The 20,122-nt window shown below is 53.8% G+C and overlaps 1 protein-coding gene across 7 annotated transcripts in view; it reads right to left on the bottom strand.

Annotated features, from left to right (window-relative positions):
- COL27A1 (collagen type XXVII alpha 1 chain) overlaps positions 1–20,122 on the bottom strand; it is a 157,603-nt gene that overhangs the window by 19,567 nt on the left and 117,914 nt on the right. For 6 of the 7 annotated variants that reach the window (XM_032164950.2, XM_058445493.1, XM_058445495.1 and 3 more), the window contains 13 exons: positions 17,416–17,523; positions 10,780–10,833; positions 10,544–10,651; positions 9,353–9,406; positions 8,092–8,145; positions 4,359–4,415; positions 4,117–4,170; positions 3,905–3,958; positions 3,577–3,630; positions 2,761–2,814; positions 2,541–2,648; positions 1,954–2,061; positions 660–767 (listed from right to left, as the gene is read on the bottom strand). In XM_032164950.2, the coding sequence (XP_032020841.1) occupies positions 660–767; positions 1,954–2,061; positions 2,541–2,648; positions 2,761–2,814; positions 3,577–3,630; positions 3,905–3,958; positions 4,117–4,170; positions 4,359–4,415; positions 8,092–8,145; positions 9,353–9,406; positions 10,544–10,651; positions 10,780–10,833; positions 17,416–17,523 (975 nt within the window). The remainder of the gene's footprint in view (positions 1–659; positions 768–1,953; positions 2,062–2,540; positions 2,649–2,760; positions 2,815–3,576; positions 3,631–3,904; positions 3,959–4,116; positions 4,171–4,358; positions 4,416–8,091; positions 8,146–9,352; positions 9,407–10,543; positions 10,652–10,779; positions 10,834–17,415; positions 17,524–20,122) is intronic. The other variant, XM_058445497.1, reaches the window with a different exon arrangement.

Here is a 20,122-nt window from a genome sequence, read left to right as displayed (position 1 = left end):
CTTTGTCATTATGAAAAGAACTTCTTTATGACTGTTAGTAGTCTTTGCTCTGAAATCCATTTCATCTGATATTAAAATAGCTACTCCAGCTGTTTGGGATGAATGTTAGCACAGTATGTCTTTTTCTATATCTATCTTTAACCTACTTATATCTTTATACTTGAAGTGGATTTCTTGTAGCAGTAGAGGTAGTTGGGTTTTTCATCCACTCTGACAATCTCAGCTTTAATTGGGGTATTGAAACAGTTTGTTGTGTGTTTTCTATTTGCCCTGTTTATTCGCTGTTCATTCTTCCTTCTTTTTCCAGGCAGGGGTGAGTTGAATGTAGCCTCTGGGACAGGGGGATGAAGGCAGTGAGGCACAGAATGAGCACTGGACTGGGAGTCAGGAGCGCCCACCTTCTGGTTGTGATCACCCTCTCCTCATTCTGAAAGGACCACTCAGGTCTCTTTCCTCAGCCTCCCCCACCACCTGGTTGAGGGGTGGCAGAATGGTATCTGGTACCCAGATTTTATCCCTTGTCACAGAGCAAGGAGGTGGCTTCTGGGTCAGTGTGTTTGTGTGTGTGTATGAGTGTGCATGTGTTTGTACCTGTAGGTGTATGTGAGTGTGTGCATGTGTGAGTGTGTGGGCATGTGTATTCTTTGGGGCTCACTCACCGGCTGGCCTTTGGACCCAGGCTCCCCCTGGTTTCCAGGGAGCCCCGTTCTGCCCTCTGTTCCTCGCTTGCCAGGGGGACCCAGCTGTCCGGGTAACCCACTCTCACCCTTAAAGAAACACACAAAAAATTACCAGTCAAAGTGGGAAGGGGTTCTCAGGCAGGAGGAGGCGGAGGGGACCTAGGAGAGCCAGAACAGTGATTCCACAGGGTACCCGAGATTGCAGAATGCTGGGGCAACAAATGGAGGCCTGGTGGGGTAGGGGTGACAAAACTTTCACCTCCCAAAGAGGAAGGTCTCTGTCCTTCCTCTCACATTCCGGGCCCTGCCTTCCCCTCTCCTCTCCCGCAATTCCTCTCCTCCTTATTGCTTTTCCCCAACAGCATGCAGTTCCCTCTTCCAAACCTCAGCTCACACCCCTAGAATGCCTCCTAACCATTTATTTATTTATTTTTATTTTTTTAGACAGAGTCTCGCTCTGCCACCCAGGCTGGAGTGCAGTGGTGCAATCTGAACTCACTGCAACCTCCGCCTCCCCAGTTCAAGCGATTCTGCTGCCTCGGCCTCCCGAGTGGCTGGGACTACAGGCGCCTGCCACCATGCCCGGCTAATTTTTGTATTTTTAGTAGAGACAGGGTTTCCCCATGTTGGCCGGGCTGGTCTCGAACTCCTGACCTCAAGTGAGCCGCCCGCCTCAGCCTCCAAAATGCTGGGATTACAGGTGTGAGCCACTGCGTGGCCACCTTTTCCCCTTCTATTCTCATTCAAATCTTCCGTGGGTCAAGGCCATTGCTCCCTCTGCCTCCTGTGTCTCAGAGGGTTCCAACCTTTCCCCAATTAAACCTCGAGCTCAGGGAGGGCAAGAACCACATCTGAGTCACTCATCTACATCTCCCCTTCAGTATCCAGCCCTTGGCTCTGACGGATTCATGGCGGCCCCCTCCTCCCACGCTGCACTGGGAAGCTTTCTAAGGATGCTTTAGGGATCGCGGCTGCAAGCAACATCTGTTGTTCCATAAATGTCCACGAGAGGGCGCCCATGGACAACTCAAAAACCAGTTGAAGGTTTCAAGGGCCTGATAGGGGCGGTATTTATAGCTCCCCAGATGAACTATCATTCTGGTTCAAGCTTGGGGCAGGACCCCCGAGCATTGGTGACCGAGAAAGGTCAACAATGTGGACTCCATTTTCACACAGGCCCTGGGACATGGGTGCCCAAAGGGTCGGAACCACTAGAGTCTGCATCAAGGCAGAAAGGGCAGAGGGTGGGTAAGTGCATTAAGAGGTATCTGACCTTGAATCCTGGGGGTCCCTGTGCTCCAGGTAAGCCAGCCACACCTGGATTTCCTCTCTTCCCAGCAGGGCCCATGGGGCCAGGGTCCCCATCGTCTCCCTGCTCCCCCTGTTAAGAAAGCAGGCAGAGGAAGGTCTCTTGTGTTTCACGAAATAGCCAAGGAAGCAGATGGCTCAATGCCTGGGTGAACGCTGGGTGTAGCTGGAGGAAGGGGTCATACTCCAGGATGGAGGTCAGATAGCCTGTGTGTGATGTGGCTGGACCAGGAGGACAGGAGGAGCTGAGGATTGTGAGTGGGGAAGGGCGGGATTCTGGGTGAGGAAGGGGCGGGATAGGAACCCTGTCCACCAGGCAGGGGAGGAAAGGAAGGTCCTTCTGGGTGCTGGCATCCAGGAGAGACAGTCAGAAGGTCCACACTCCCAGGTGCCAGGGGATGAGATGGTTGCCCACCCCAGGGAAACTTCTGGATGTGTTGGTTCTGCCCATCCAAGTTTCCAAATGGGCTTCTCTGGCCCATGGCCTGGGGAAGTTCCCGCACACCTGGTCCCAAATGGAGCCACCATCTGTTAACGCCAATCCCCGCTCACCTGCTGTCCCGCTTGCCCGTCCCTGCCAGGAAGCCCATCTGGTCCAGGGATGCCCTCGAGGCCCTGTCTCCCCACCACGCCCCGGGGCCCTGGCAGCCCCTGCAGGCCCTGGGGGGTACATAAAAAGCTGGTGAGGGCATTTGGTGTGGGGAGTGGGGGGAGGGCGGGTGTGGGGAGCGGGTAGGGAGGCTGGCTGGAAACAGCAGCTGTAGTCACTCACCTGGACCCCCCTCCGGCCTGGGGCCCCCGCCTTGCCTTGCTTTCCCTTTGGTCCCTGAAAAATCAAGGGCCACATGATGGAGGCTGCCTGGTAGAGGTGTGGGACCCCAGGGGCTCTGGAAGGAGGGACTGAGAGGATTGTGGGCCCCTGGTTGAACATCTGATGCCACAGATGTGCCCAAGCACTCTGGCCTGGAAGTCTGGGGCCAGAGCTGGCCTTGGAACCTCCCGGGGCTGTCGCTGAGCCCGCTCTGGGCCCTGGTGTCCCCTCACTGGCATTGACAATTTCCTGGGAGGAGCCAGAGGCCACAGTTCCACCGGATCTTTTAGAAACTAGGTATCACTGAGGCAGGCAGGTGATGGGGGTGCACCCGGGGGAGGGAAAGAGCATTAAGAGAGCACTGGCCCAGCCTGGGGGCTGGGGGAAGGCAGGGGCCCTGGGGCAGAGGCAGAAAGTGGCTCCTGCTCAAGCACCCTGGCTCTGCCTCCTCTTCCTCCAGACCCCCTCAATTGACTTCTCCCAGTTTTCTCTCTACAGTGTGGTGTGCCCTGGGTTCAGGTCACTCTGGTTGGCCTCAAGCAGTTGGCTCCCCTCTTGGAGCCCCAGTGAAATGGGGCTGATTGTCCCTCCTCACTCAGGCTATTTGAAGGGAGATGGGGTCATGGCCAGAAGCAGCCTGCCGGGCTCCTGGTGGGCCGCCCCTCCCCACCCTGCCTCGCAGCCTCTGCAGCCTGCGTTTGATTTGCTGTGTGACTGTGGGTCAGGCTTCCCCCTTCCTGGGACTCAGTCCCCCTGCTGAATCTCCGGCCGTCTTACCTCTGCGCCCTTCGATCCTTTGGGTCCCGGCCGCCCCCGGGGTCCCGGATGCCCCTGCAAACCAAGGTGAGATGACGCAAGGCAGCCCCAGGATTCTCTCCCGGGGAGGGTGGCCAGTCTCCGCCTGGAGGGGGAGGGGTGGGGAGGGGTTTGGGGGTGCAGGTTCTGGGGGCATCCCCAGGGTCAGGGCAAGAGAAACAGAAATGGCTGCCCCAGACCCTCCTACAGGGAGGTTCCCTTTAAGCTTTAAAGGGCCCAGTTCTTTAATTCCCACTGCTCCACCCCACTCAGGGTGGGAGGCAAGGATGGGACACGAAGCACCACTCACGGGTTGGCCCTGCTGGCCTGGCTTTCCACGGAGGCCTTGCACACCCTCCTGTCCCTGGAAGCCAAAGAGAGACAGGTGAGGGGGGCCCATCCTGCAGAGGGCTGGGAGGCAGCACAGAAGCCTGGGAAGTTCTTGTTCTTTCTAGACATGTGTCATCCCCCCTCTCCCTGACATGCCTGATCCTGCCAGCAGGTAGGAGCTCTGATACTTACAGGGTACCCAGGGTCCCCTGGTTCCCCACGGTCTCCTCGATCACCCACAGGGCCCTGAATGACAGACAACAGCAAAATTTGGGCCACCAGGTGCCAAGGATCCCAGCCCTGGGCCCTGTTGGCTACGACCTCTGCGGAGCTCTCAGGGACCTGGCCCCTGATCGGCCCACCCCTCACCATGCAGCAGGAGGCTCAGATTCCACCTAGGACTCCACGTGGTCCAGGGCAGGGAGGGGGCTTACCCGATCTCCAGGTGGCCCAGGGGGCCCCTCGGCCTTGCCGTCCTCGCCCTGCTCCCCCTGTGGACACAGAACCAGCTTTAGGGCAAACCGCCTGCTCCTGGGGAATGTGGGGAATTCCAGACAGAAAGCGCTTCGTCAGAGATGAAGTCTAGCCTGCTTGGGTTACAGATGGGGACACAAACTAGAGAGGGAAGGGTAGGTGGGTCTGAGCCAGACTCAGGCTAGTGTGGAACGAGGATTGTGGAACATAGAACAGTGCTTTGTGCCCTCCAGACGCCCTTGAGCTGTAGGATCCTGCAGGAAGTCAGGGAGCTCAGACAGCTGGGTTCACATCCCGGCTTGCAAAGGACCAGCCGTGTGGCCCTGCAACACTTCCCTGCCTGTCTTTGAGCTCTCTCCTCAGCTGGGGAATAGGAGAACAGAGCGGAGTGGGGTGGGATGAAGGGGACAGCGTGTGATGCCCATCAAGGAGTGGTGAGGACTCCGTGGAATGATGCGCGACGCCCGGCAAGGAGTAACACCAACTCCAGCAGCTGGCACGCATGGGCACTGCTCTGGGCCAGACACAGGCAGACTCATGACATCCGCAGCGCAGCACTGTGAAGCAGATGTGATTATTATCCCAATTCACAGATGAGGCTCGGAGAGATGATGGGACCTGCTCAGAGTTCTTCACCCTCAATCTGAGAGTCCCTGTCTCCGATCCTTGCTGGGAGGAACTAGCTTTAGGATGAACCTCCTACCCTCCATGGTAGCCCTAGGTGGCACTTGGCAGCCGGTCAGCATGGGGGCTGTGTCCATAAGACAGGTTCCTATGTGCAGAGCGGGACTGGAGCACCTCCCGGTGCTGTTCAGAGGACTCGGTGAGGAAAGGCACAGGAAGCACTCAGCAGGCTGCTGCCCACGTGGCAGGAGCTCAGCAGATGGCGTTAAAATTGCCGTAGCCGGTAAAAATAGCAGCAGTGTCATATAGACATGGCCAGAGATGGGGGTTGGGGGCGGAACAGAGTTTAGAGGTGAGGTCCTTATGCCATGCCCACAACAGGCCCTGGTCCACCCACAGGACAGGTGTAGACGCCACCTTTCAACTACAAGGAAGGTGTAAGCGGAACAGCAAATGGCAGAATCTCAGGGCTCAGAAGACTCCAGCCCCAGAAAACTGGTGTCACTCCCCTGGGCACAGGGCTCAAGCCAGGCACCCCTGAGCCCCTTTGTTCATAGGGATTGAAAGGGGGCTGGAAGAGGCTGGACAAAGGCAAAGCATCCCTGGGGCTGGGACACATCCCTGGTCGGAGTCAGTTCTAACGGCTGGTGGTGATCAGCCACCAGCCTGGGGCCTCCGTGGTTCTGGTGGGTGGAGGCTGAAGGCTGGCAGGAACTTGGCCTGAGGTCTAGAACCAGCTGTACCCAGAGGGGTGGCCCAGGGAGCGGGGATTCCTTCTTGACCCTGCCCACTCTCTATGGTTCTTGGATCCAGTGCTCAAGTCCCACTGTGGACAGAGGCAGCTGGACTTGAGGGCTTTGGGGAGGGGGCCTGCCTGTGTCTACCTAGTGTGTTCCATGTGCCAGGCACTCTGTGAGGTTTGTTTCATCCGATCTGCACAGTAACCTATGCCGCTGGGACTATTGTCCACACTTAAAGATGGGAAACTGAGAGGAAGGAAGGTCTTAGCCAAGGCCACTCAGGAATCAGGGGGCAATCTGGGCCCAAAGCCAGCTATACTGATCCCCCGCAACGTGAGTGTAGTCTGGGGATGCATTTTTTTTTTAAATTTTATTATTATTATAAGTTTTAGGGTACATGTGCACAATGTGCAGGTTTGTTACGTACATATACATGTGCCACGTTGGTGTGCTGCACCCATTAACTCGTCATTTAGCATCAGGTGTATCATTTTCTAGCACCAGAAATCTGGTAGGATACTTCCCTGCCCTGTCCAAGTCCCAGAGTCTCATCCCCTCTCTCTGGCCACCAGCTTTGTAGTGAGCTCACCCCCACGGTGAGCGGGGGTGGGCGGTTCAAGTTAAACAGCATATGGCTTCCTTATCTTGGGTCTGCTTTTGGTTAGGGAAGCAGGGTCTGGCATCAGACAGATGGAGTCTAAATCCTGGCCCTGCCACCCTCTTACTACAGATCCTGGGCTAGTCTCTGAGCCTCATGGGGACTCAGTTTCCCCGCCTGTCTTGTAGAACAATGGTACCTCTGCACTGGGGCTGTGGTGAGGATTACAGGAGGAATGGCAGGGAAAGAACTCTGCACGTGGGCATGTGCTCAGTGGGTCACCCCAGGAACCTGGTCTTTCCTCCCCAGCACCGTCCAGCTTGCGGGGTGGCTGTTCATTCATGGGACTCGCCCTATTTTTGAGACCTCTAAGGGCATCATTTCTATCCTCTAGCTCAGGGCCTGGAACACACTAAATCCTCCATAAACACCTGTTGGAGAGCTGGAGGAATGAACGAATCTAATAATGCCTTCTAAGTGAGAAAAGGCATCTGGCTGATGTACATGTGATGCCCTCCACCTTGGCCTCTCATTCCCAAGGACCCCACCACCTGATGAGGCACTCAAGGCTCAGGGAATCCTGGACACCCCTGCAAGGCCCCTGCAGCCTTAGGGCAGATTTGGTGTTAGGGTCCTATTCTCGGCAGCCACAGAGACTGCTTCTAGACCTGCAGATGCTCCGGAGCAGAGGCCTTGGGGCACACCAGGGCCTCCTTGTTTCAGAGTCTGTGTTAACCCCTTCCGTGCCAGCCCTGGCAGGCTGCGAGGGCCCAGGAGGGACCCGGGGTACTGAGTGGCACCTTCTGTGGCTTCCTGTGGAATCGGCTGGGGCGGGTGGCCCTCTACGATGGCTGAGCTGTCCTCCTCCAGCAGGAGGAAGGGGTCGGCTGGGCAGCACGCCGGGCCAGCGTGAGTCACCAACAGCAGGATTTAGTTAGTGGGGAGCTGACTCAGCAAAAGAAAGGCGTGCTGGGGAGGCAGGGGGCAAGCGAAGCATTCCAGCTGAGCCAGCAGGGGAGGGGAGGAGGAGGAAAGACAGGAGGGACTCAGGCGACAAAGGTAGGACTTAGACACGTGGGTTCTGGGGCCAGCTCGGGATTGCCTTGGATGTGACACTGCACCAACACCTTGGACCTTCTGACGCTCCTGGCCCTCCACATCCCCACCGGCATGGGGGGCGGCCAGGATCAGCGAGGCTCCTTCCAGCAATTCCTGTCCTCTACTGAATCTTGAGCCAAGGTGTGGGGAATGAACATGCTTTCCCCTCTGCCTTGGTGGCTCCTTCCTTGACCACTAACCACTGGGGTTCCTCACTCTGTCCTAAGCCTCTCCTGCTCAGTATCCTCTCCCCTCTCACTGGGTGACCTTATTCACGGGCAAGGCTTCAATTCCCATGTCCACACAGATGATGGAGTCGCAGTTTTAGTCATTACAAGATTGATGTCCATTTCTGCTTCTTGACTATAAGCCCCGTAAGGGCGGGGATTGCGTGTTTTCGTTCCAGCGCTGGGTACAAAGATGATACCCAGCACATAGTGCTGAAAGTGGATCTGATGGCTCCTGCAGGCTGGGCACAGTGGCAGTGACACCAGCCTCGGCTGCTGCAGGGAGTGAGCCCCCACAGGCTTCTCCAGCCATGGGTACCCCAGGGGCTTTCTCCTGCTGGCCCTGAAAGCTGACCTCAGCCTCAGACACCAGGGTGCAGCTGCTTCCCCCAGAGCAAACACCTACCTTTTCGCCTTTTGGTCCAGGAGGTCCGAGGGGTCCCACAATGCCTTTGTGTCCCTGCAGGCAAACAAGAAGGAGGGAAGTGAGAATGAGGACTCAGGAAGGACAAAGGACGTGGACTCCAAGATGGGGACACTGGGCTGCAAAACTGGGTCCCAGCTCTGCCCCAGCTGGCTGTGTGGCTGTGAGTAAGTCTGTGCCTGTCTGGGCCCTGGCCTTCCAGACGTGCCATGCTGATCCCAGGCACACCCCAAAGGGGTGTTCCAGCTTGGATGGTCGGGGGCCCCACCCTGGAATAGACCTGGAAGGGTATCTCGGGAGAACCAGCTTTGTCCTCCAAGCCAGGACCAGGGACAGGGGCAAAATGCTTGCCTCAACAGACCTTCCCAGGCTTCGGCTAGGCCTGCAGGTGCGGACACCCACTGTGGGCTCCTCGCAATACCCCTCCAGGTCTTGTCTCGCCTCTTTTCCTCTCCCTCTCCTCTCCTCCCTACTGTATTTCTTCCAGACACTGGATCTAGAGCCAGGAGGACCAGGGCTAGGATCCCACCTCCAAACTGAAGTGGTCAGGCCTTGTGCATGCTCTTTACCCTCCTGAGCCCCGGTTTCCCCTTCTGAGTAGGCACCATACCCCTCTGAGCCCTGGTTTCCCCTTCTGAGTAAGCACCATACCCCTCTGAGCCCCGGTTTCCCCTTCTGAGTAGGCACCATACCCCTCTGAGCCCCGGTTTCCCCTTCTGAGTAGGCACCATACCCCTCTGAGCCCTGGTTTCCCCTTCTGAGTAGGCACCATACCCCTCTGAGCCCCGGTTTCCCCTTCTGAGTAGGCACCATACCCCTCTGAGCCCCGGTTTCCCCTTCTGAGTAGGCACCATACACCTCTGAGCCCTGGTTTCTCCGGATGTGTAACATGGGTTTGGCTCAGCCATGTCTAAGAAGGTACCAACCTGGATGCAAAAATGGTCCCTTCCCCAGACAGCAGACAAGGCATACGGAGTGCCCACCCCGGGCAGGAAATACCCAGGAAGGCTTGGGGCGGCACATTTTGCTCTGGCGGCCCCAACCACACCTGTCCCATCCATGATCCTCCACCCCAACCACGGCTCTGGGCCCAGGGCTCCCTGGAGCAGGTGAGACCCCACATCTTCAGTGTCCCAGGGGTCAGCCTTCAGCTGGGAGGTGGTGGGGCAGAGGCTGGCATGGGCCTGTGTGTCCAGGCCTGCAGGACAGAGTCAGGGGGTGGGGTGAGGTGATATCTGCTTACATCATAACCAGCCAGTCCTGGTTCTCCTTGGGCCCCCATGCGTCCCGGAGCACCCTACAAGAGGAGGAGACCCTCGTTGGTATGGAGTGTGGCTCTCACCGCAGGGACACGGCAGTCTCCCCGCAGGCTCCAGCCCCACTCCGCCCAGCAGCCTGGCACATCCATGCTGCCCATAACCAAGGTGTGTGAACAAGGCAGAAAGCCAGTGACATTATCCCTTCTCCCTGGAGATCCCCACCCCCGCCCCAGCCCTCCTTCTCCTGGCTCCAGGGGTTCAAGACAGCTGACTGCTAAATTTTCAGGACTTTTACAAGCCAGTGAAACAGAATCGTTATTAACCATTCAATTTTATGGACTTGCAGTTAAATTAATTTTATTAAAAACAAAGAGGATATTCAAAACTCATCTCCTCCTAACCATTTTACTACATTTTCCTCCTACCTACACTCATGAGGTTATTTTGGTCTATTGCATCTGTGCGTGTTGGTGGAAATACTGCCTAAGGGAGGGCTGCTGGGTAACTCCTCCCCACTCTGCATTCAGTGACGTCATGTCAGTGGCTTGAAACCAGCCATGGAGGGAGCATTTACACCGCAGAAACTGGCAAATACCACAAACCAGCCTGGTTGCGTAACCTTACACACAACCAGCTCGGAGCTGCTGTGTCACCCTCTTCAGCCTCCTTCCCTGGCTTCCCCCTGGGGTCTTCATCTCCTGGAGGTATCAAAGCCCTCTGGGCCCCTTCCTTCAGGGCAGCCCAGCAATGCTGGGACAGCCTGAGAGTCATCCAGGGACCTGCAGCAGCATCGCTCCGTTCCTCCTGAATCTATTTCCAGTGGGAAATCTCCTTGTTTGATAAAAACAGTTCTAAGAATCTGGTCCTTTCTCCCCCGATGCTAATAACAAGGCTTATTAATTTGGGTCCATAGAGGGCTTCAGGGGACCCACACAGGCCTTCAAATTGCAGGAAATATTCTGTGTGGTGTATACTGTTCCAGAGGCAGGGCTGCAGCTTTCTGCAGGTTACCAAAGCTCATGATTCAGAGAGGTGGCTGGGACAATGAGCACCAGGTGTTCAGCTAATAGCTGGGGTGGGTGATACCAGCACAGAGAAGCCTGGTGTCTCCTTTCCTGCCCTTGGTTCCCTCTATTCCATATCTGACTCCCCCACCCCAGCCAGAGAGTCCTCACCGTTGGTCCCAGGCTGCCCCGGGACCCTTTAGGGCCTGGAGTGCCAGGGGGTCCAGGGTCTCCAGGGACGCCCATCTCACCCAGATGTCCTTGGTAGCCCTTGGCGCCCTGCAACAGGAGGAAAGACAAGCTGTCACCAGGCCCCAGCAGGATCAAGGAGCCAGGGAGGGGAGGGATGTGGGGAAGGGATGTGGAGGAGGGACGCGGGCCCCATCAAGGCAGAAGGGGGCACCTACCTTGGCTCCAGTGCGGCCCTTCTCGCCTTGCTTCCCTGATTTTCCTTCAGGACCCTGAAGAGAGAGGAGGGAAAGAGAAAGAGAAAGATAAGAGAAGAGAGGAAATTGAGGCAGATCTGCAAGGCGGTCAGACTATCGGCTCTGGAGGCAGACAGCCCGGTTCGAAACTGATTCTGCCACTCAGTACCCATGTGACCTTGAGCCTGACCTAATTTCCCAGGCTCAGCATCCTCTGCTGTGAAGTGGGGACAGTGTCACAGAACTTAGGGATTCGACCTGGCGATGTAAGAACGTGCTGACAGTGAGGCCTGGGTGCAGGGGTGGATGCCGGGTGCGGCTTCTGCAATTGCTGGCTTTGCTGTTGTCATGGTTACTGTTAGGCATCCAGAGGTGTCCTACAGGGAGCAACTCTCTGCACTGAGCTCTCTCCAGCGCCAAGTGCTGTTCCACCCTCCCAACGACCTTGAACATTAGGCCCCAATGAGACCCGCTTCCAGTTGAGGCAGCCAAGTTCCCAAAGATACAGTGACTTTTGCCCAGGGTCCCAGCTGCGCCTTGCAGGCCCTGAATCAATCCCAGCTGTGTCTGGCTCCATGCCCAGGGCTCTTACCACCCCCTGGCTCATGGTCCCCATTGATGACATGAGGTGGCAGGAGAGGATTTATAGGTTCTTCCCTATCTCTGAGGTGTTGTGTGTCACTTGTGAGCAATTCCTGTGGGCATGTCCCTCGAACAGGCCCCTCCTCTCTCAGGGACTGGGCTGGAGGAGCCTCCTCACAGTAGGGAATTGTGCTGGAAAGGTCAGCTACCTTCTCCCACTTTCCTTGGAGTCCCCAGGCCATTCCCTCAGACAGACCACTCTGCCCCTGCCCCACAGGGCTTCCCAAAGAGATGCTCCGGCCTGACCTGCCCCGCCCTGCCCTGCCCTGGGAGGGCAAATCCAGCTTTGTGTCCACAGTTGTCAGAGAAACTGCACAGCAAGGGTGAGTGTGTGCAAGTGTGAATGTGACAGTAAGAGACAGACACAGAGAGAAAGAGAAGAGAGAGAATCAATCCTGGGCCATGCTAGGTCAGGATGGAGGGAGTGGGGCAGGCAGCATTTCTGGCCTGGAAAGGACTTCTTGACTGCAAGCCTCAAAGGATCTAGAAAGAATGTCTATGCTCTTGGTAAGCACTAAGGAGCTGCTTTGATGTAATCCCTCTGGTTGCATTAACAGAGGCACCAGATGTAGAATGAAGGAGGTGATGTCCCATTTGGGAAGAGGTATTGTACTTTAAGAAGAGGCACTGACTAATTGTGATAGAAGAGGAACAGGAAGAGGAGGTCCTAGAGGAACAAGGAAACATCTGGACCAACCCAGAGGACTTGGTTCCTGTCTGCAGATTTCTGCAGCTGTTCTGGGGGCAGGGCCAGTCATGTTCTCTAGGGTGGCCAGCGCATGAAAATTATGGGGCGGCTGGCTTTGATTCAGCACAAGGGAGAAATGTCTGCTCTAAAGACTAACGCAGCATCAGTTATGATGCCAGAAAAGATGACGCTATCCCAAAGAGATGCACCAGTCAGACCACCCTGCGGTCCTCAGAAAGGCAGGAACAGTGGCCCGGGAAGGACCTCAGCACAGACTGCCTGCAACCCGGTGCCTGAGTCCACATGTACCCCTGGACGAATCCTGCTCTTTCTCTGAACCTTAGTTTCCCCACCTCTAGTATGGGACTAGCCCCGTGGCCTCCAGCCACATACAGCTACTGAACACTTGAAATGTGGCTACTATGACTGAGGAACTGAATTCTTAATATTATTTAACTTTAATTAATTTAAAATTAAATTTAAGGCTGGGCACGGTGGCTCACGCCTGTAATCCCAGCACTTTGGGAGGCTGAGGTGGGTGGATCACTTGAGGCCAGGAGTCAAGATCAGCCTGGCCAACATGGCGAAACGCTGTCTCTACTAAAAATACAAAAATTAGCCAGGTGTGGTAGTGCACGCCTGTAATCCAGCTACCTGGGAGTGCCGAGTCATGAGAATTTCTTGAACCCGGGAGGCGGAGATTGCAGTGAGCACCACTGCACTCCAGCCTGGGCGACAGAGTGAGACTGTGTCTCAAAAGAAAAAAAAAAATTAAAAGTTGACAAACCCAATTATGTTGCTACAAAACTTGTTTGGAGTAACTTGGGTATATGAACCCACATTGTCAACTGTAAATTTTATGAAATCTAAACACAGATCAAGGATTTCCAATGAAATTTTATATACAATGAAAATCTAAACACAGATCAGGTATTTCCAATGAAAATTCACATCTGAATTGAGATATGCTATGAATATATACTATACACTGGATTGCAAAGACTTAACTACAAAAACAGTGCTAAATATCTTATTAATGATTTTTATATTGATTATATTTTGAAATGATAATATTTGGATATATTGGGCTAAATAAACTATATTATTAAAATTAATTCCTCTTTAAAATTTGAGACAAGGTCTCTCTCCATTGCCCAGGCTGGAACACAGTGGCTCGATCTCAGCTCACTGCAGCCTCAACCTCTGGGACTCAAGTGATCCTCCCACCTCAGCCTCCCGAGTAGCCGAGACTACAGGCATGCACCACCGTGCCCAGCTAACTTTTTAATTTAATTTAATTTAATTTTTATAGAGACAAGTTCTCACTATGTTGCCCAGGCTGGTCTTGCACTTTTAGGCTCAAACAATCCTCCCACCTCGGCTGCCTAAAGTGCTGGGACTACCAGCATGAGCCACCGCACTGGCCCTTAAAATTAAAGTTACCTGTTTCTTTTTTGCTTTTTTTAAAGGTGGCTACTAGAAAAATTTAAAAGGAGTGGCTTGTATACGGCTTGTATTTCATTTCTATCAGACTGCACTAGGCAATCTCAAAGTCTCCAGCTCCTCCGATGATAAAACACCAACAATCCCTACAACCCTCACCACGGGCCATGTGTTGTGTTCTCATTCTACATAAATGTTTGTTCAATTCTCACCAGTGTTTGGAGGAAGGGATTATTTATCCTGTTTTGGAGCTAAAGGAACTGAAGCTCAGTGAGAGGAAGCCCTCTGTGGGCCTCCCAGCCAGGTCAGAAGTGACATGCAGCTCCTCCACTTCTGGGGCACTTCTCCTTCCAGGCTGGTCTTGGTCAGGCAACGGGGAAGCCATGTCACAGTGATTGGTGGCATTTTCCAGTGCACTGAGGTGGCGGCAATGGCTGACTGATCCCTTGCAGAAGGCGAGATGAGTCAGTGCTGAAGCATCCGGTACAGGGGCAGGGAGACGGGAGGCTGGCTGCGTCTCCCCTGGGACAGGGCGCCACTTGCTGGGATGTGCCCTCTCCAGCCGAGAGCATACATACAGTGGGTGAGGCTGTGGGCCTGGAATGAAGATTTCTGCTGGGCCCCATCCATATAGATGCATTTCTGGAAAGGCCCCGATGGCTCATAAAATTCTATTTTTAAATACTCAACTGTTTCCAGGCCACAGAGTGGGAGGTATTTATCCTGATGCCAAAGAGACTCAAGTAAGGCCCCTCACTGCCTTATCACTTGGCACACACTTCGTCTAGCCCAAGTGACTCTCTTTCCAATCCCGGCATATGAGAAATGGGAGTGATGGAAAAATATTGACATTAACACAGCTACCACCACCACACCACTACTACCATCATCATCACCATCATCATCACCACTACCCACACCATACCACCACATCATCATCATCATCACTCCCACCTCCACCACTGCCATGACCACCATCATCACTCCCCCACCATCATTACCACCATCACTACTACCCATCATCATCACCACTATCACTATCATTAGTACCACCACTACCATTATCACCACCAACACCACCACCATCATCACTGCCCCATCATCATCATTATCATCACCACTATCATCACCATCACCACCACCACCACCATCATCACTGCCCCATCATCATCATCACCACTATCATCACCATCACCACCACCAACACCACCATCCCTGCCATCATCATCACCACTACCAACCACCACCATCATCACCCTCACCTCCACTCCACTCTCACCCCCACTATCACCCCACCAGCACCAGCACTACCATCACCACCTCATCACAGTCACCACTACTACCACTACCACCATCAACACCCCCATCATCTTCATCATCATCGCCACCACCAACACCATCATCAGTACTACCACCATCATCATCATCATTATCATCATTACCACCACTACCATTGCTGCTGCCCCCCCCACACCATCCACTCACCATCACCACCAGCCACCACCAGCCTCTAGTCACTTTCTCCTCTAAATTTATAAAGACAATCTTTTATATTTCTGGTGCATTTTATAAAGTGCTTTCCTACCCTAAGTTTTATTTATTCTTTATAGATAAGAAAACCAAGGCTTAGAGAGGGGCAGTGATTTGCCCAAAGTCACACAGAGAATGGGTTACTTGAGCCAGAAACTCAAGTTCAACCTCAGGACTCTGGTTCCAAGGCTATTTCTGCCATGTGTTCCTGCCCATTCCACAGCCATGATACTCAACAATCACTAAAAAAGGGTCCCTGGAACTCTGGAGCTCAAAGTTATCTTAGCACACATTCCTTCCAAATCCTCCAAGGGCAAAACCAGAGAGGGCAGGGGGCGGGTGAAAGGTCGCAGACCAAGTTCCTAATGCAGAATCCTGGCCCGGGCCCCTCCTGCTAAATTCCCCTTGGCCCACTTCCCCGCCGCTGAGTCAAGCCCCGGGGAAGCCTCCTGGCTGACTCAGCGCCCTCGTATTCTTCTCTAGTTTGGTGAGTTCATTCTATTGCAGCTGTTTAGGGGGATTGGCACTTCAGTGCTATTTTTAGGAAACAAATATTTTCCCACAACCATAGTTTGTTGCAGGCTAACTTGGATCTGTCCTAGGTTAGTCATGTAAACACTTCAGGGGGGAAAAACAGTGTCAAGAGCAGGCCTGAATCAAACTGGGCTGCTTTGCCTAGGTAACAGCGTCGATCTCTCCGCTTGAGGGATGAAGAGTGAAAATGACACCCCAGGGAGACTGGGATGGCAGCAGAGGCGTGAGTTCTCACCACCTGGTTGGCTCAAGGTAGATGCCAGCAGGCCTCTGCATTTGGGCATTTTGCCTGCAAGGCCACCTAATCCACGGGTCCCAAGGAGTTCAACTGAACCGACCCAGCACTCCTGGGTCACACAAACCCTGCTCAACTGGACAAGACTACCACTGCCCCCCACTACCAAGTCAAGTTCCGAGTCATCAGTCCAGTATTTGCGACACTCAAAAATCAACTTTCCACCTGCTTCCGGCTCATCCTCACAGCCCCACAGCCAAGCCCTGGATTCCAACTCTGCCAGAGCACAGGGGCAGTATGCGTAGAGTCATGCAGGCCTAAGTTCAAATTCCAGCTTTGTCATTTCCCACTGTGTGAGCCTGGGCCTTTACCTCTCCGATTTTCCCAGTCCTCAGGGGTTGCTATCGGTATCAAAGAGGGAACCTTCGAGAAAGCATTGGGCAACTTGTCTATACATGTTGAAACAGGAGAATTCTGCTCCCCTCCCTACCAGCTTCTATGTCCCTCAAAGTCAGGGATGCTTTCTGATTTACCTCTTCAATCTCAGGGGACCTGGCCCAGGGAAGATGCTCGTGAGGGTCTGTGGACTGACTAAGTACATTTCTGTTAGGGTGGAAGAGCAGAGCTCCGCTGTCTTCTCAATCAACAAACAGATTTTCGTCACCTCTTATGTGTCAGGTACTTTTTTTTTTTTTTTAATTTCTTTGTTTGTTTTTTGTTTTTGTGACAGAGTCTCGTTCTGTTGCCCAGGCTGGAGTGCAGTGGCACAATGTCGGCTCATTGCAACCCCCGCCTCCCAGGTTCAAGTGATTCTCCTGCCTCAGCCTGCTGAGTAACAGAGACTATAGGCGTGCGCCACCATGCCTGCCTAATTTTTACATTTTTAGTAGAGACGGGGTTTCACCATGTTGGCCAGGCTGGTCTCCAACTCCTGACCTCAAGTGATCCGCCCGCCTCGGCCACCCAAATTACAGGCATGAACCACCGCACCTGGCCAAGGCACTGTTAAAGACGTAAATGAAGGCCAGAAAAGGTCTTGGTCTTCATGGAGCCAAGACATACACTGAAGGTTATGCATGTCCCTGAGGGCTCATGGCCCAGCCTGGGGGCAGGGATGGCTTTTTGGAGCAGGTGATGTCTACGGCGATACCTGAAGGCCAACTAGGACTTAAGAAGGTGACAGGGGAGTGAGGAAGGGAGAGTGTCCTAGACAGAGCATGTGCAAAGGCCCAGGGGTAAGGGCCACAGCTTGTCCAAGGGAACTGAAAAAAGTTTAGTGTGTCTGGATATGGGGGATGGATGAGATGAGGTCTGCAGGGGCCAGGTTTGCACAGGGCAGGGCAGCCGGGAGGATGAGTAACCGATGTTGTTCTCCAGAGCCATGGAGCATTAAGCAGATTGGTTCTCTAGCAAACTGCTAGGTGGAGAAAGGACCACAGCAGAAGATCCTTCAGTGGCAAAAGACCTCCCGCCCAGCTGCCTGCACAGGCATGAGAGTTCAGGGTACCCCGGAGCCCCAGGCGCTGCAAGGGGCCTGCACACTCACCCGGACACCAGTGACGCCAGGGGGGCCGGGGGGCCCGTCCTCACCCATCAGCCCTTCCTGGCCTTTCTCGCCATGTTCTCCATCAGGCCCTGGGTCTCCCCTGTCCCCCTGGGTGGCAAGGCATGAAGAGAGGAGAGAGAGAATAAGTTAGTTGCCAAGTGCATCAGAGGCCCCAAACCTCAGGGCTCCATTCAGGCATCCACAGCCAACTGGTCCCTAGATTCCCAATAGTTCCCCCTGCTGCCAAAAAGGCAGGGTGCTGTGACTCGGCTGCCAAGCCCATTGTAGTTCTAAGCTTGCACAGGACGCATCCCAGACGTAGAGGTTCCCATGTGTCCCTGCCTGGGCCTGGGCTGGGAAGGGCAGAGTGACTCAGAGATAAGCCGGGGTCCTGACTGCACCCATCCCACGGAGTTCACAGGAGACAAGGGCAATTTCGCTCCAACTTAGACACATTGGGAGAACAAGAGTCTTATGAAGCAGATTTTTTTTTTTCTTTTAGACAAAGTCTCACTCTCTCTCCCAGGCTGGAGTGCAGAGGAGCAATTATAGGTCACTGCAGCCTCAACCTCCTGGGCTCAAGCAATCCTCTTGCCTCAGCCTCCCAAGTAGCTGGGACTACAGGCACATGCCACCATGCCCAGCTAATTAAAAAAAAATTTGTTTGTGGAAATGGGGTCTTGCTATAAGAGAGCTTGAGCCCAGGAGTTGGAGACCATTGCCCAGGCTTGTCTCCAACTGCTGGGCTCAAGCAATTCTCCCACCTCAGCTTCCCAAAGTGCTGGGATTACAGGTATGAGCTGCTGCACCTAGCTGAAAGAAATTTTCATCAAGAAAGAAAATTCACCCAATTCTCCCTCTCAGAACCACTCTTTCCATTTTTCTGAGATGCATTTTCAATCCTTGATGACACAAAAACAGTGAATAATAATAATAATAATAAATGGTAAGTAACAGTTTGGATGGTATGTACCAGGCTCAGGGCAGTGAAGCAACTCTCCCAAGGCAATGAATCGGTCAGCAGTAAACTAAGCTCTAAAGACACAAGCCCACTGGACTGCCGGTCTCCATCTTTGTTTTTTATAGTTATTGCTTTGCTCTATGGTGAACGTGCCCTCCCACTGCTCTGGGCTGTGCATGGCGATCATTCTTTTATTTATTTATTTTTTTTTTTGAGACGGAGTTTTGCTCTTGTTGCCCAATGGAGTGCAATGGCGCGATCTCGGCTCACCGCAACCTCCGCCTCCCGGGTTCAAACACTTCTCCTCCCTCAGCCTCCCGAGTAGCTGAGATTACAGGCATGCACCACTACGCCCGGCTAATTTTGTACTTTTAGTAGAGACGGGGTTTCTCCATGTTGAGGCTGGTCTCGAACTCCTGACCTCAGGTATTCCACCCACCTCAGCCTCCCAAAGTGCTGGGATTACAGGCGTGAACCACCGCGCCCGGCGACGATCATTCTTATTGGCTGCAGAATACTTTCTCTGGGGAGTGGATGGAGCTAACATTTATATAGCACTAACCATGTCAGGACCATAGTCTGAGTCCTTTAACATCTATTAACTGACTTAATCCCCACAAAAGCTTTCCAAGGCTGGTCCGCTTTTAGTTCCATTTTACAGAAGAGGAAACTGAGGCAGAGCTAAATCAAGTCGCCTGGCCCAGAGGCCCACAACTGGCTAGTGGTGGGGCTGGACTTTGAAGCAGGATCCTAAGCATGTCCTCTTTACAGTGATAAGGCTGTAGCCAAGGTCTTCCTGGGGCTTCGGGCCTTTGGGGCACCTGAGGTTATTTCCTTGGAAAGGCAACCCTTGGCATGGGCTTTTTTTTTTTTTTTTAAGTGGATCTCATTCTGTCGCCCAGGCTGGAGTGCAGTGGCATGATCTCAACTCACTGCAACCTCCACCTCCCAGGTTCAAGTGATTCTCCTGCCCCTGCCTACCAACTAGCTGGGACTACAGGCACGCGCCACCATGCCTGGCTAATTTTTGTATTTTTAGTAGAGACAGGGTTTCACCATGTTGGCTAGGCTGGTCTCGAACTCCTGACCTCAGATGATCCACCCACTTCAGCCTTCCAAAGTGCTGGGATTACAGGTGTGAGCCACTGCACCAGGCTGGCATGGGCTTTTTATGGTTTTGAAGCAATCAGCGTCACTCTAAGCTTGCCTTATCTCATCACGGTAATCTTTGTGTACTCTGAGAGAGATTGGGGGCAGGTGTGGAGTGCAGCACGGGCATGGCTGCTGAGGGGCGGCGTCCATCAGAAGGTGGTCTCCATCGGGGCTGGCAGGCCTGGGGCCTGTGGTCAATCTGCACTGGCTTAGCTGTGACTGTTCAGGGAGACCCATGGGAGAGGACATGAAGTCACAGGTATGAGGAAGGGATGGGCGAGAAGAGCAGGCTTGGAAAAGCATAGTGTGTCTTTACCAGTTCTGTCCCCCAGTGCCAAGCTTTGCAAGGGACACTGATAAACTGGTGTGCATCCAGAGGAGAGAGAGCACAGGAAGTGGAGGGCATGAAGCTGGAGCCTGGGGCTTGGCCCTGCCCAGAAGAGAGGTTTGAGAGAGCGACTGATGATTGCTCATTGATTCAAGCTGGGCCTGCTGGGGCCTGGGCTCTGGGGCAGGAGGTGGGTGTGAGGGAGTTGCTGGGGCAGTTTCTAGTTCAGTTGGGCAGATTTTCCAATGAAGCAGTCCAGAGATGGC

This window comes from Hylobates moloch, unplaced genomic scaffold, assembly GCF_009828535.3.
Source record: "Hylobates moloch isolate HMO894 unplaced genomic scaffold, HMol_V3 SCAFFOLD_10, whole genome shotgun sequence".
NCBI lineage: Eukaryota > Metazoa > Chordata > Mammalia > Primates > Hylobatidae > Hylobates > Hylobates moloch.
This window is presented reverse-complemented; position numbering and strand designations above follow the sequence as displayed.